The 15,793-nt window shown below is 50.1% G+C and overlaps 1 protein-coding gene across 1 annotated transcript; it reads right to left on the reverse strand.

Annotated features, from left to right (window-relative positions):
* Positions 1-1,455: 1,455 nt before the first annotated feature.
* On the reverse strand, positions 1,456-9,854 carry HMOX1 (heme oxygenase 1). Its single transcript, XM_053585928.1, has 5 exons — positions 9,744-9,854; positions 7,962-8,082; positions 4,886-5,377; positions 4,036-4,123; positions 1,456-2,210 (listed from the first exon to the last, which is right to left on the reverse strand). The coding sequence occupies exons 1-5, from the start codon at positions 9,764-9,766 to the stop codon at positions 2,080-2,082; spliced, it is 855 nt and encodes a 284-aa protein (XP_053441903.1). The 5' UTR covers positions 9,767-9,854; the 3' UTR covers positions 1,456-2,079.
* Positions 9,855-15,793: the final 5,939 nt, after the last annotated feature.

Consider the following 15,793-nt stretch of genomic DNA (forward strand, 5'->3'; position numbering starts at 1 on the left):
CAATGCTTGTAATCCTTGCTACTCGTGGGGCTGAAGCAGAAGGATCATTTGAGACTATAGTGAACTATGATCTGGCAACTGCACTCCAACTAAGGTGACAGAGCGAGACCCTGTCTCAAAAAAAAAAAAGAAAGAAAAAAAATTAAAATGCCCATTCACCTCTGTACAAATAAAAGCTGAGTTCAGTTCATACTGGACTCTTTTCCTGATTGCAATGGTTATTACTGATTAAAATGTGTCCTTACCTCTCTTACTAGTATCTGGCCTTGATTGACAATTGATAGAATACAAATTACTCAGCCATTCTCCTATTAGAATTCAACATGGTTTCTCTTCCTCCCTGTCCTCCTTCCTCCGTTCCTCACTACAATGAATACCTTATGTCCTTTTCACAGAGGCGGCAGGGGAACTGCCCTGAATGCCCAGGCTCATAAAGAGTGGTTCATGAACCTGGGTGTACATTGGAATTTTCCAGGGTATTTTTCATTAATATTGATTCTGGAGTTCCACCCCAGGTCTCCAGAATCAGAACCTCTCAGCATGGAGCTCTACATTCAATGGTTCAGTATCCCTGGGTGATTCTGATGTCACCACAAACACACTGGTATTTGGATACCACTGCCATCCTCCCATCAGGTACGGGAGGTAGATGTGTTGTTCTTATTTTACCAATGAACAAAACAAACCTCGAAGTGACTTGTCCAAGATTCCAGACTTAATGACACAGTCAAAACTAGGGACAAAGTTCTCCTGACTCCTAGTCCTCATTTCCTTGTACTAGTCATACAAGGAAATGCCTTGTCCCCTGCTCCGCCTGGTACACCTTCTGTGGAGGGTTTCTAGGATTTCAGTTGCTTTCAGTACTTGGGGCACTGGCAAGGGCTTGGGTTCTAGAGCTGGAGAGCTGGCTGAAATCCTTACCGCCCCTGAGAAAGTGGTGACATCTCTCGACAGAGACCACATAGGTGGGGTGATTTGCACAGTACAAGAATCATTGGTCTCCTTCCTTGCATAATAGGAGTTAATGATTTGCTAAGTTGGCATTTAACACGCATCTCATTTGCTCCCCAAAACAGACCGGTGAGGTAGGTATTGCTACATTCATGTTACATGTGATAAAATGGAGCCCAGGTTGTGGAATTAATCTCAAAGTGGAGTAGCAGGAATTTGAACCCAAGGATCTCACTCTGTCCCCAAGAATCACTGAACAGAAAACAAATTTTATCCCAGAATCTGCTCATTTCAGCCTAACAGGGCAACCCCACTGTCAGGAAAAGTGAGTCTCACATCAAGCAAGGCTCACTACAATGACTTGCCCACCACCTTCTGAATTCTCAAATGACCCATGCTGGCCAACCCCACCATCACCATCTCTCCCACCAGGGATTCGAGAAGTGAGGGAGAAGTCAGCTACCCAAGGATAACAGAGCCCATGAAAAACACTGCAAATTGCTATCAAACAAAGTCATTTATTATTTCACATAAAAGTTAGAGACCAAGGCCACTGTGCTGTTAAACACCTCCATCCCCGCCCTCCATTCCCCAGAAAACAACCCCAACCCTGCTATAAAAACAAGAGAACACACACACACAAATACCACAGTTCAGGCTGAGCTGGGAACAAAGAGTGGCTCTAACACAAATAAGAAATATAAGACATAACATCTTCACACGTTTATATAAAAATTACCATGGCTCATGGGGAAAGTGGTCACAGCCACGTCAGCAAGGTTACTGTGAAACCAGGGCATTTAGAGGTTCAGGACAGCTGCTACTTCTGGCCTTGCCTTCTGGGCTCTGCTGCAGGAACTGAGGATGCTGAGGGCCAGGGCTGGGCCCCTCATCTCACTCTGAAGTTCAGGCCATTGGCTAGATGTGCTTTGGGCTGGGAAGATGCCACAGGCTCCTTCCACCTTTCCAGAAAGAGGGACACAGCAGGAGTACTGATAGGGTGGGGGGAGGCCAAAGCTTCCCATGCCCAAGATAAGGAAGCCAGCCAAGAGATTTTTCCCTCTCCAGAGAGAAGGCCTTCCTCCATTGGACAAAGTTCATGGCCCCAGGGAGCTGGCACATGTGCATTCACATGGCATAAAGCCCCACCGCAACTGTTGCCACCAGGAAGCTCAGAGTAAGGACCCATCGGAGGAGAGGAGCCTGGGAGAGCACATTGGGCTGGGGCTTCCCTCTAGGAGTCTCCGTGGGGGTGATATCTGAAAGAGAAAAGAGGGCAAGGTCAACAACAGGTGGGCAGGCGTGGAGGTTGTTTGATGTTACAAAAAAGCACAGCAGAGGGGCCACCTCTGGCACAGTCCTTGCCCAATGCCAGGATTCTGCTAGACACAGACAGGTGTACCTGCAGCCATGGCTTGAATATCTTCAAACACAGGGAGTGCAATAATTTTTTAGCTTGTCCATTGTTCCTCATTTAGCCAGGCCACATTGCTCAAAGTTCTCAGGCTTCTTCCCACCATCTAAAGGCCTCCCTTAAGCTTTATCAGCAAATACCTCTGAGCTGTAAACTCCCACATCAGACTCATGTGGTTTCTAAGAATGGTGGTCATGGGGCAGGAGCTACAAAGTGGAAACTCTGAGGTCAAAATCCAAATTCAGTCCTTTCCGCTGTCATTTAGATGTGACAGGCTGTAGACAGCCTTGCCACCTGGATGTGTGGGCACACATTAGGTGTTCTCTAGGTTCTTAGAAGCAGGATAGAATCCAGGGAGGCCTCTGGAGCCAGCCCAGCTGGGTTTAGAGCCTGGCTCTACCCTGGGTGTGGAGAGGAAGAGTGAGGTGGCAATGTATGAGAGGGGCTTCCTAGGAAGAGGCAGGGCCTCCAGCTTGGTGGCCCAGGGTGGCAGCCATAGGAATACAAGCAAGCAGATGCACCACCACATTTTGACATTTTTATTGTTTATTAAAGGCTCCTTCTGATGCATTTAGGTCCAGTTCTCAAACTTTCTGGTCTTGGGAGTACTTTACACTCAAAGGTGACTAGTTATCCAAAAGAGCTTTTGTTTTTGTTTTGTTTTTTTCCATAAGAGCTTTTGTTTATGTGAGTACAGCTATTGCTATTTACCATGTCAGAAATTAAAAGTGAGAAAATTCTTCACCCACAAGAACACACAGGCACACATTCCAGGAGCTATCAGATGCATTCGAGGTCATCACATGTCAGGTAGCCTTCGGCAAATGCCAGCTCACATTCATGAGAATGTGAGAGTAAACAAAAGGCCACAAATAGTAGAATAGTAGTGCTTTGCCCTCACGAACCCCCCTAAGGGGGTATTGGGACCCCCACCCCAGGGTACCACCCTTAAAAACTGCTGCATTAGGCTGAAGTCCCCCCAACTCACCAGGTAGCCAGTCCCATCAAGACCAGCCACATACCAACCCTCCTAGGCATGATGCAGCAGCAGAAGGGTCCATGTGGCCCTGTCATGGCAGGAAAGCCACAGGTTGGGTATCTTAGGGTGGCAGTCAGAGGGAAGTAAAGCAACCAGCTCCCAAAGTCACCCTCCTTCCCACGGCATGTTAGTCCTCATGAAGGTACAGTTTATGGAGCACTCTGGTCTTTTTGGCAGTCTCCCAGATATTCTCACTACAACCACAGCCCTGACCACTTCCTGAGGCACAGGAGGGAGGAGCTGCACACAGGACTCAGAAGGGACACATATCCCTGCTGCGGGTTGACAGCTGACTCCGACCCACATCAGGGGGCCTGCCCAGGAACCTTTAAACAGCCTAGAAAGGAGTCTAAATTAAGCATGGCAGTTGCCCATGACTTCTGAGGGGTGCTTGTGTACTTCTGAGCCAAATAAACTAAAACTAGCACAACCTCCCTGGACTTCCCAGGCGGGAAACTGAGGCACGGAGAAATCTCACAGCCTGCCCAGAGTCACGTGTTGAAGGTTGACCCATTAGCCTGCAGTCTACATCTCATAGAAAACGTACAGAAGACAGAAGAGTAGAGATACTCGAGACAGCCAGCCAGGCCGCAACCCTCCCGCAGGGGCCCAGAGGGCTCAGGACCCTCACCTTGCACCCGCTGGCGAAGCCCCTCTGCCTTCCGGGGGCTCTGGTCCTTGGTGTCCTCAGCCAGCAGCTGCTGCAACTCTTCAAAGAGCTAAAAGGCAAAAGACACACATGCCCATCGCAGTGAGAGGAGCTGCTAGGCCCAGCTGAAGGTAAGACCTGAAGTTTTGTCATAAAATACTTTGGAATAAAATTGTAAGAAAAATATTGAACATGCCTGTCCCCTTCCCCCAACCTTAAGTGATAAGGAGTTCCATGCACAGCTGGTGCCCCTGGCCTGCCCTCCCCCGCCCCCTCTGAAACAAGCTCTCTTGAACTTAAGTTCACTGTGGCTATTAGGCCCTTAGTCCTGGCCCCATACAAAGCAATACAATATCTAAGAGCTTTCTGCAGCTGCTTTTTTTTTTTTGAGAAAGTCTCTGTCGCCCTGGGTGGAATGCCTGCCATAGCCAACCTCAAACTCTTGGGCTCAAGCGATTCTCTTGCCTCAGCCTCTTGAGTAGCTGGGACAACACCTGGCTAGCTTTTCTATTTTTAGTAGAGACAGGGTCTGGCTCTTGCTTAGGCTGGTCTAAAACACCTGAGCCCAAGCAATCCACCCACCTGACCACCCAGAGTGCTAGGATTATAGGTGTGAACCACTGTGTCCAGCCTTTATTATCCATATTTTATAGATGGGGAAAGTGAGGTAGAGATTGAGGGATTTGCCTAGGGTCTGGTAAGTGGCAGAACTGGACTTCTGACTCCCTGCACTCAGCCAGGACCCCCAGGGCCTTCCCCTATGATAAGAGAAATGACCCTCCAAGGAACAGCTACAAGAGGCAGTGGCTGCTCTGGGCTGTCAGGCCCTCACCTGAATGTTGAGCAGGAATGCAGTCTTGGCCTCTTCGACCACCCTCTGCTTGACCTCAGGGGTCATCTCCAGGGAGTTCATGCGGGAGCGATAGAGCTGCTTGAACTTGGTGGCACTAACAATGTTGGGGAAGGTGAAGAAGGCCAGGCCCTCACCAGAGCTGGGCAGGTCCAGGGCCTTCTGAGCAATCTTCTTGAGGACCTGGCCCCCAGACAGGTCGCCCAGGTAGCGGGTATAGGTGTGGGCCACCAGCAGCTCAGGCTCAGTGTGTCCCACCTCGTGGAGTCGCTGCACATAGCGCTGTGTGGCCGGCGTGTAAGGGATCTCCTCCTGCCAGTGGGGCCCATACCAGAAGGCCATGTCCTGCTCCAGGACTGCCCTGCGGTGCAGCTCTTCTGGGAAGTAGAGGGGTGCGTAGGCTGGGTTCCCCTTGTTGTGCTCGATCTCCTCCTCCAGGGCCACATAAATGTGGTACAGGGAGGCCATCACCAGCTGAAACCAGAGTGAGCAGGTCAGGGCCAGCCCCACAGAAGACCCCACCCTGTCCCTCCTCTCCACTACTGTCCCTTCTCAGCTGGGCTCAACCTTTCAGACAGCAGCCAGAGGGATTTTCACAAGGGAACACCCCCATCATGCATTTTCTCAGCCTAAAAACCTATTACCCCACTGGGTAAAACATGCTACCTAATTTATTCCTTACAAAAAAATCCAGCAAAGGAATTACTAATCCCATTTTACAGAATTGGAAACTAAGGCTCAGAGAGGATATGAGACATTGAGGTTGCACAGCTAGTAAGAAATAAAATTAGACTGAAGATCAGGCACTGCTTGGGAGCCATTGTGGCTCTGGAGCAAGGGAATACTGGAAGTGAACATGCTTAAAGGAGAGTGGCTAGGAGCCACTGGCCTCTGACCTCTGGGTGACCATCTGCAGGGCACAATTCTCCTTCCCAGAGATTCACTCTGAACCCCACCATCTCAAGATGCTGGGCTGGGGTGACAGGCTCTGAGCACACCTTGGCTTGGGGAACTAAATCTTGTTATACATTAATACTCTAGTTTAAATTTGATAGAAGACAAAATTCCAGTTGAGGTTTCCAAGTTATTTCTGGGTCATAAGTATTCGTGACAGCCCTATTCCTTGAGGAAACAGAAAGCCAGGCAGCCTGATCCAAAAAAGCCCAGTTTTCAAGTGTGATAGACCCAGTTCTAACCTCCACTCTACCAAACTGCAGCTGTGTGACCATGGGTGAACCACTTTCCCTCTCTGGTCTGGGCTTCCCACCCTAGAGCAGGAGATGATCTGAGGTCTGTGTGATTGATTCTGTGCAAGTTGAGCCTTGGACCTCCTCAGAGCTGGTGTGAAGGTTAAGAAAGATGATATGGGCAAAGTGCAGGGTGAGACCTGGCACGCAGCACTCAAATTAGAGAGGCTGTGATAAACGTCACCTCTGCTAACATAACGTCAGCTGGTGCTAGATTCTCACAGGGCTCTTGGCACCCACTTTGAAGTCTGTGACTTAGAGGCAGGATCCAAAGTCTACAGCAGCTGGGGATGGGATAGTCCAGTGGTCACCTCCTCGCCTCTCCACCCACATTACAGCAACTGATGCATGTCATCTTTTTGAGGGAAGGGAGAGAAGGATGAGGAAGACCTATTACATACCCAAAGGCCCCATCTACCCTAGAACTGCATGTTAAATCTCACCTCAGCCAAGTGCCTGTATCCTGGCACTCTGGGAGGCCGAGGTGGGTGGATTGCTTGAGCTCAGGAGTTTGAGACCAGCCTGATTTGGAGTGAGACTCCATCTGTAAAAATAGCTGGGAGTTGGGCAGCACCTGTGGCTCAGTGAGTAGGGCGCCGGCCCCATATACCGAGGGTGGTGGGTTTAAACCCAGCCCCAGCCAAACTGCAATAAAAAAAAATAGCCAGGTGTTGTGGCGGGCGCCTGTGGTCCCAGCTACTTGGGAGGCTGAGGCAGAAGAATCGCTTAAGCCCAAGAGCTGGAGCTGTGAGCTTTGACACCACAGCACTCTACCGAGGGCGACAAAGTGAAACTCTGTCTCTAAAAAAAAAAAAAAAAAAAAGCTGGGAGTTGTGGGGGGCGCGTGTAGTCCCAGCTACTTGGGAGGCTAAGGCAAGAGGATCCCTTGAGCCCAAGAGTTTAAGGTTGCTGTGAGCTATGCCCTCGAGGGCGATATAGTAAGACTGTCTCAAAAAAAAAAAAAAAAAAAATCTCTCCTCATTAGAAAGGGGGGAGGTTAAAAAAAAAGAAAGGAGGGAGGTGGCAGAAGGTCCAGACTGCGAAGGCGGGGTAAAGCACACTCTGTGTAGCCTGAACAAGCCTCTTTGCTCCTCTCTGGCTGATGTTTAACACTCAACACTCGCCTGGTTCTTTGTTGAGCACTTTCCTTTTATTTGCATAAATTTCACAACAGTGCTAGGAAACAGCAAAATCAATGCCTAGCATATAGTGGGTGCTTGAAAAAACACTGCTGTTGAAATCCCATTTTACAGATGGGGAAAAGGTAGTTTGGGAAGGTTAGAAGAGATGGCCCCAGCCTCGCTGTTAGCAAAGGCTCCTTCTGGTACTGGAATCCACACTACCCCTTGCCTTCAGAGGCAAATAAGAATTAGGAGAGAGCACAAGCTCTGAAATGAGACTGGTCTTAGTTTGATTTTGGCCTTTTCCTCTTACTGCCTGTGTGACTGTCTATTAGTCACCTAACCTCTCTGAGCCTCCTGTTCCTTGTCTTCTTCATCAAGGTTGAGGCACAAATGAAAAATCAAATGTATAAAATGCCCAACACAGAACAGGTGCTCGGTTGATGGCACTGCTGCCCCAGCCCCTCTACCACACTACCTAGCAGGCCATAAACTTGCTGTGTGATCTTGGGTAAGTCACCGTCCCTCTCTGAGCCTCAGCATCGTCATTTGTAAGATAACTCCCTTGGATATGCTCATCTATCTAGTCCCTCAGCATCCCTGGCACCAATCCCCAGTTAAGCTACTAGCCTGAGTGACACCCACATCTGCCACACTCTCCACCAGGGCTAGTCTGACCTGGGCACATACCTTAAAGCCTTCTCGGTTCACCTGGCCCTTCTGAAAGTTCCTCATGAACTCGGTGTTCTCCGCCTGGGTGTGCACCTCCTTGGTGGCCTCCTTCAGGGCCTCTGACAAATCCTGAGGCATGCTGCAGAGGAAATAGGGTGAGGGTGATTGCTGGGCTCTTCCCAACCACTGTGGTTGGGGGTGCCCGCCCACCTCTCTAGAGATCTTCAAAAGACGCCCAATCTGGCCAGGGACCTGGGGTGGCTCACACCTGTAATCCTAGCACTCTGGGAGGCAGAGGTGGGAGGATTGCTAGAGCTCAGGAGTTTGAAACCAGCCTGAGCAAGAGCAAGACCCCCGTTTCTACCAAAAACAGAAAAATTAGCCAGGCATTGTAACAGATGCCTGTAGTCCCACCTACTCAAGAGGCTGAAGCAGGAGGATCACTTGAAGCCAGGAGTTTAAGGTTGCTGTGAGCTAGACTGATGCCAGGGGACTGTAGCCAGGGCAACAGAGTGAGACTGTTTCCATTAAATAAATAAATAAATAAATAAATAAATAAATGAATAAGGGGCCGGGCAAGGTGGCTCATGCCTATAATCCTAACACTCTGGGAAGCCGAGGCAGGTGGACTGCCTGAGTTCACAGGTTTGAGACCAGCCTGAGCCTGAGCCAGAGCCAGACCCTGCCTCTAAGAATAGTCGGGCGTTGTGGCAGGCACCTGCTTGAGAGGCTGAGGTAAGAGAATCACTTGAGCCCCAGAGTTTGAAGTTGCTGTGAGGTATGATGCCATGGCACTCTACCAAGGGTGACAAAGTGAGACTCTGTCTCAAAATAAATAAACAAATAAATAAATAAATAGCAAGCCTGAGAAGTTCAGGCACAGCACATAATCCTAGCACCTTGGGAGGCTGAGGCGGGAGGATTGCCTGAGGCCAGGAGTTCCAGTCCACCCTGGGGAACATAGCAAGATGTCATTTCTATAAAAAATAAGAAAAACTAGCCAGACATGATGGTTTGCACAAGCAGTCCTAGCTACTCAGGGAGATGAGGCAGAAGGATCCCTTGAGTTTGTGGCCAGCCTTTATATATATTTTATATATGGTAATGCATGCCTGTAGTCCCAGCTACTCTGGAGGCTGAGGCAGGAGGATCGCTTGAGCCCAATGCTATGACACCATAGCATTCCAGGTGACAGAAAGAGACTCTATCTCAAAAACAAAATTTAATTTAAAGAAAAGACACCCCTCCCCCCAATTCTTGGGAGAAGGCAATATGCAAGATTAGAGGTGGAGCTCTGACAACTGCCAGCTGGGCAACTTTGGGCACGCTGCCTCCCTAAACTGTGCAATCCTTATTTGCCAAGTGGGGAACACCAGAGCCCAGGTGATGTCTTCACCCAGGTGTCACACACAGCTATTGAGAGGTGGATGCCACCCAAAGAACCAAGCGCCTGCCCCAGGCTGGGAGAGACGGGAGATCCCAGGGTAGGCAGAGACTATCTCTAAGCACACCTCCAAAGGTGGATACAAAAATTTTTAAGTTAGCTACTTCCAAGGTTGGATACCTGAGGGACATTCCCATCTGTTTACCCGTGGCACATCAGGGCGCCAGGCATGTAAATCACCCTTTCTCCCTCCAACTACCCCACCGGCACACCAGGATGGGAACTCCACTCTTTCTGACGCCGAAGCCCCAAGTTCCTGGCCCCTGGGCTCTGTCGCTGCCCCGCTGTGTCTCAGAGAGGGACTGAGGCGCGAGCTGGGAGGGGAGAGGGGAGAAAGCCCGGCGCCCAGGACTTACCTGTCGCTCTGCGGGTGCTCCATCGGCAGGGGACGGTCACGCTGGCTGCGGGTTGCTGGCTGCCGGCTGCTGGCTGCGCGGGCGGCGGCGCTGGGGACTCTCGGCTGTGACTGCGCGGAGCGCAAACCGCGCCGCCCATTTATGCTCGGGGCGGGTCACGTGGGCCTGTCGAACAGCTGATGCCCACTTCTGGCCCGACGTTGCGACACCCGCAGGGGCCCTAGGGCCCCGCCTGTCCCGGCCAGCGCGGGTGGAGGGGAGTAGTCATATGACCCTTGGAAAACAAAGCCTGGCCACAGGACGTTTAGCGAAAAAATAAACCAACTTCAGGAAATGTGAGCAGCTCCCGGGTCCGGGTGTGATTGTGCCCCTTCCAGAGCCCCCCACCCCACACACCCCAGGAATCCAGAAGGTTCCAGAGCTTTAGGGGGCAGCACTTCTTAGAGCAGGAGGCTGGTCAGCAACATCAGGGACTTAGCACCCCAGACCCTGCAGTCTCAGGCGGCTCTGCCCTGGAGTTTGCTCCCTAAAATATCACCTCTGCCGGTAACCTCACCCTTGGCTGAGGCCGGCCTGCTCACACCCTCCTTAGTACATTTAGGACCTGGCTTATGAGCACCTACTATGTACTGTTTTTTTGTTTTTTTTGGTTTTTGGCCGGGGCTAGGTTTGAACCCGCCACCTCTGGCATATGGGACGGGCACCCTACTCCTTGAGCCACAGGCACCGCCCCTATGTACTGTTAATATGGTCCATCCCTACAATTACCCTGTGGGGGTAGATAGTTCCCATTTTACAGATGGGAAGACTGAGGCTCAGGGAATTGAAGTGGTGTGCCCAGGGTCACACATAAAGCAGGAAGCCTGAGTCCAAACCTAGGGAGGAACCTAAGTCTCCACCTGCCTCCTCCATACTCTGCTAGCCCTTGGTACACATCTGGCCTGGGACACCTGTCATACAAACTGTCTCCCTGATTGGACATGTGGGACATTCTCTCAGTGTGTGTCAGTTCTGATTTGTCTCTTATCTCCAGTGACCACTTAGGGACTGGAGTGGAGCTGGCACTCACTGATCACTTGTTGAATTGATTCTGCATGACAGGGACTGCTCCTGACTGGGAGGGACACAGGGTCACTGGATGAGCCCAGTTAGCAAAACAGACCAGATGATTCCTGAATTGTCTTCCCAATGCCACAATTCTCATTCTAAGCTTTTTTATTTTTTTAATTAAGGTGACCTTCAGTCTTGATAATGTTTAGAAATGGAGGTAGCAGGTGTCCCCTGCCTCCCCCATCCCATAAAGAAATGTGAGGCCAGGCCAAGTGGTTCGCACCTGTGATCCTAGCACTCTAGGAGGCGGAGGCCGAGGCCAGTGGATTGCCTGAGCTCACAAGTTTGAGACCAGCCTGAGCAAGTGCAAGACCCTGTCTGTACTAAAAATGAAAAACTGAGGCAAGAAGATTGCTTGAGGCTAAGGCACCTATGGCTCAAGTGGCTAAGGTGCCAGCCACATACACCTGAGCTGCTGGGTTTGAATTCAGCCCGGGCCCACCAAACAACAATGACGGCTGTAACTAAAAAATAGCCGGGTGTTGTGGCGGGCCCTTGTAGTCCCAGCTACTTGGGAGGCGGAGGCAGGAGAATCACTTGAGCCCAGGAATTGGAGGTTGCTGTGAGCTGTGATGCCACAGCACTCTACCCAGGGCAACAGCTTGAGGCTCTGTCTCAAAAAAAAAACAAGAAGATTGCTTGAGTCCCAAGAGTTTGAGGTTGCTGTGAGCTATGACTCCACAGCACTCTGCCAAGGGCGACAAAGTAAGACTCTGTCTAAAAAAAAGAAATGTGAGTACAAGCTTAAGGGTTATCTTCCCTTTACAAATGAGGAAATTGAGACAGAGAGATTAAGGTAAGTGTTTAAACTCTAGCAGCCTGGCATGAAGACTTCAAAACTTCCTGGAAACCAGGGAAGTGCCCAGAGGCACTTCTAAGATTGTTTAATTTTTTATTTTTTTATTTTTTGAGACAGAGTCTCACTTTGTCACACTCAGTAGAGTGCCATGGCACCGTAACTCACAGAAACCTCAAACAAGCTATCCTCTTGCCTCAGCCTCCCAAATAGCTAAGACTACGAGCACCTGTCACAATGCCCACTTAGTTTTTAGAAATGAGGTCTTGCTCTTTCTCAGGCTGGTCTCGAACTCCTGAGCTCAGGCGATGCATCGCTTCCCAGAGTGCCACTCACCTCGGCCTCCCAGAGTGCATCAGGCAATCCATCCGATCCATCCACCTCGGCCTTCCAGAGTGCCATCCACCTCGGCCTCCCAGAGTGCTAAGATTACAGCCATGAGCCACCACACCCAGCCCCAAGATTCTTTTAGAAAGGATCATTCTCCTTTGCCCTCTAAAACTTCACTGAAAATCAACTGACAAAAGGAGAAGAGGCATACACAATTTCATTTTAACTTGCACATCATGGGGAATTGCAGGAGAATGATTATCCCATAACCCAGGGATACAGCAGATTCTATGCCCTTTTTCATAAGGGAGGGAAAAGATGGGGGATGCAGACAATTCTGCGTTTTTTTTTTTTTTTTTTGTTTTTTTTTTGTAGAGACAGAGTCTCACTGTACCGCCCTCGGGTAGAGTGCCGTGGCCTCACACGGCTCACAGCAACCTCTTTACTCTTGGGCTTACGCGATTCTCTTGCCTCAGCCTCCCGAGCAGCTGGGACTACAGGCGCCCGCCACAACGCCCGGCTATTTTTTAGTTGCAGTTTGGCCAGGGCTGGGTTTGAACCCGGCACCCTCGGCATATGGGGCTGGCGCCCTACTCACTGAGCCACAGGCGCCGCCCAATTCTGCGTTTTTTTTTATTAGAGCTGGGATCTCATCTCGCTGTGTTGCCTAGGTGGTAGACAATCCTTTTGAGGGGCAATAAATCATTAGGGAGAATGACTAGACCTGGGAGATAGAAGGTAGACATTATGCAAATCCAGTCCCCCAGGTAACTGTGACTGGAGCTGCCCTCAGAATAGTTGGAAAGTCTGTGTATAGAGATAACTCCCAATCTGTTCTCTCCTCCAGGGGTGGATCTTTCCTGATTATTTGGGGAGATGTCTAGAAAGAGGTTTTAAAACAATTAGCGTTTCTTTTGGAAAGAAGCTTTCTTGGTCAGATAAGGACATTCCAGAGAAAATGCCATATCTGAAGACAGGAGTGGCATGGGTTAGGAAGAGGACACGACTAAGTTAGAGGGGCCTTGACTCTGAGGCCTGTGATCTGAGTCCTCTCAGAGCATCAAAGGGCCAGTCTTAGGGTGTCACTTTCTGAGCCCCAGCAACAGCAGGTAAAGATCAAGGACAGGGACCTTGTCTGCTCTGCTTTGTAAATGCCCAGAGCCTAGAACAGTGTCTGGCAGGTGGCAGGCAGTTAATACTGAATGCATGAATAGACATACACTAGGAGGTCCCTTTCTGGGAAAAATATTGTTGTAATATTGCTAGGCTGATAGAACTGGAACCAAGCTACAATCCCAAACTGTGATCCTAGCCAACCTTACTGAGCACTTGCTTTGTGTGGACAATTTATGTGTGCGACCTCATCTAATTTTGACAATAGCCATGCAAGGTATGTACAATCGTCAATTTCATCTCCGTTTGGTCACATAAACACTGGGGTACAGAGAGGTTAAGCAATTTTTCCAAGTCCCACAGCTAGTGATAGCAGAGCTGGGATTCAGTCTACAGTGGTTTGAAGCCAGCCCTCACACTCCTGACCACCACACCCCAGCCCCTCTCACAGAGGGTCCATGGGAGAAGATGCTGAAGGTCTGAAAGCTTGCCACCTGCATATCCAGAGCCTGTCAATTCAGGGGACTCAGAAGGTGAAACTCATGTGCTCTGACCCCTTTCTATTTAATGCGGGGCAGCAGAGACCCCCAAGAAGGAGAGAGACTTGGCCAGGCCGCACTCGCATTATAGACAGAATGTTAAGTGACCCAAGGTTCCAGGGTCCCGGTCCAGGCTTGCTCCCTTTTCCAACAGTTTCCTGGGAGCCCAAGACTTGGCTAGAACCGACCCCACACACAGAGAATGCTTAGGTGGGGGAGGGCAGGAGAGCCCTGGCTCTCTCTTCTGCCCCAGTGCTGAGTGCCCGGCCCTTTTCAGGCCAGTTCAGCTTCCTGACTTCCCCTTTCCCTTCCTCAAGCAACCAACTGATCCAAATGCTATTCTTCCTTCTCCTGTAGTGGGCTGAATAATAGCCCCTTAAAGACATCTACACGCTAATCCCCAGAATGTATAAATAAGTTACCTTACTTAGCAAAAGGATTTTGCAGATGTGATTAAGTGAGAGCTCTTGAGATAGGGAAGATTATCCGGGATTATCCCCAGGGGCTTACTGTAACCACAAAGTTCCTTGTAAGAGGGAGGTGGAAGGGTTAGAGATACAGAAGGTGATGGGTGCCTCCAGGAAAGCAGAGGGACCAGAGAGATTGGAAGATGCTGTGCTTCCGTTCTGAAGACGGAGGATGGAGCCATCAACCAAGGAGTGCAGGCAGTTTCTAGAAGCTAGAAAAGGTGAGGAAATGGGTTATTTTCTGGAGCTCCAGAAGGAACACAGCCCTACCAACCCAGATGAAGACTTATGACCTCCAGAACTCCAGAGACTAAATCGATGCTGTTTTAAACTAGTGTTTGTGGTACTCTGTTGTAGCAGCAATAGGGAACTCATACCTTCTATTCAAAGCCTGCCTTACACATTCCTGGACGGATCCTAGGCTTTGGGAAGCAGAGAGGGACAGACAGAGACCCTGAGGACCCTGGGGGGTTCTCCTTTCTCCTTCTTTACCAGTTATATATCCTAGCATGATGTCTGCCACTCCCCATTCAGGCTTTACTTTGGAGATAACCCACTGCAGTCTTCTTTCTTTCTTTTCTTTTTTTTTTGCAGTTCTTGGCCAGGGCTGGGCTTGAACCAGCCACCTCCAGCATATGGGGCTGGCACCCTACTCCTTTGAGCCATAGGCACTGCCCTTCTCAGGGTTTTCTTTTTAGAGGCAAACGCTTGGGCAGCTACTATGGGCCAGCTGTGTGTTTGTGCTGAGATCCAAAGCTGAAGCTGATAGGGGCCCACCTTGACAGAGCCTGTGTGTGTGCTCAGGAGCCTAATGGAGCAAGTCTAGGAAGTAGGGACGATGATCCAAAAGAGAAGCAGGCCACAGAAAACACACATGGGTATGGTAACTGGAAGGAGACTTTGAGTCTGCTCTGAGCCATGCACTCTCCCAAGCATGGTCTCATTTAATCTTTACTGAATTTAGGAAGTGGGGGTGGGGTTGTTATGGTGGGCAGAATAGTGCCCCCCAAGATGTCCATGCTCTAGTACCTGAACCTGTGAATATGCACAGGTTTGAACAGGTTAATTACACTTCGCAGATGTAATTACTGTTACAGACCCTGAAACAGGGAGGTTATCCTATTCTAGCTTCTTTAAGTGGGCCCCGTCTAAAACAGCCCACTTTCTCTGGCTGGGGACAGAAAAGAAGGGGCAGATGCAGAAAGCAAAGAGATGCTAAGTGTGAGGACTCTGAGCTGCAGCACTGAATCAGGGGCAGATGGGGTGGGAGGCATGGAAGGCAGAGGGCAAAGGCCCCAAGGTTGGCCTGGGCAGAGCAGTAAGGAAGTCATGTGGCTGGAGCAGAGAGGGGGAGGGGGCAGGTCAGCAGAGGAGGGCATGGACCCCATGGGGCCTTTGTGGGCTGTTGAAGGGAGCTTTGGAGGAGGGAGTGTGGGACAGAGGCTTTTGAGCAGAGGAATGATGCAATCTTACTTAGGTTTGGTTTTCCTAGGATCGATGTGGTTGCTAAGGGTAGGACTGGATCTAAAGAAGGCCAAGGGCAGAGGCTGTCTGGCTTCATGATGTGGCATGGACCAGAGGGGTGAGGACATACATAAATTTTTTTTTTTTTTGTAGAGGCAGAGTTTCACTTTATCGCCCTTGGTAGGGTGCCGTGGCATCACACAGCTCACAGCAACCTCCAACTCCTGGGCT

Source organism: Nycticebus coucang, chromosome 3 (assembly GCF_027406575.1).
Source record: "Nycticebus coucang isolate mNycCou1 chromosome 3, mNycCou1.pri, whole genome shotgun sequence".
NCBI classification, from domain to species: domain Eukaryota; kingdom Metazoa; phylum Chordata; class Mammalia; order Primates; family Lorisidae; genus Nycticebus; species Nycticebus coucang.

Excerpts from the sequence above, each read along its gene's own strand:
- HMOX1 (XM_053585928.1), bottom strand. The coding sequence starts at position 9,766 with ATGGAGCACCCGCAGAGCGACAG. Across the intron at positions 8,083-9,743 it reads GAGCACCCGCAGAGCGACAG|CATGCCTCAGGATTTGTCAG; the intron begins GTAAGTCCTGGG and ends TTTCCTCTGCAG. Across the intron at positions 2,211-4,035 it reads GCTTCGCCAGCGGGTGCAAG|ATATCACCCCCACGGAGACT; the intron begins GTGAGGGTCCTG and ends TTTCTCTTTCAG.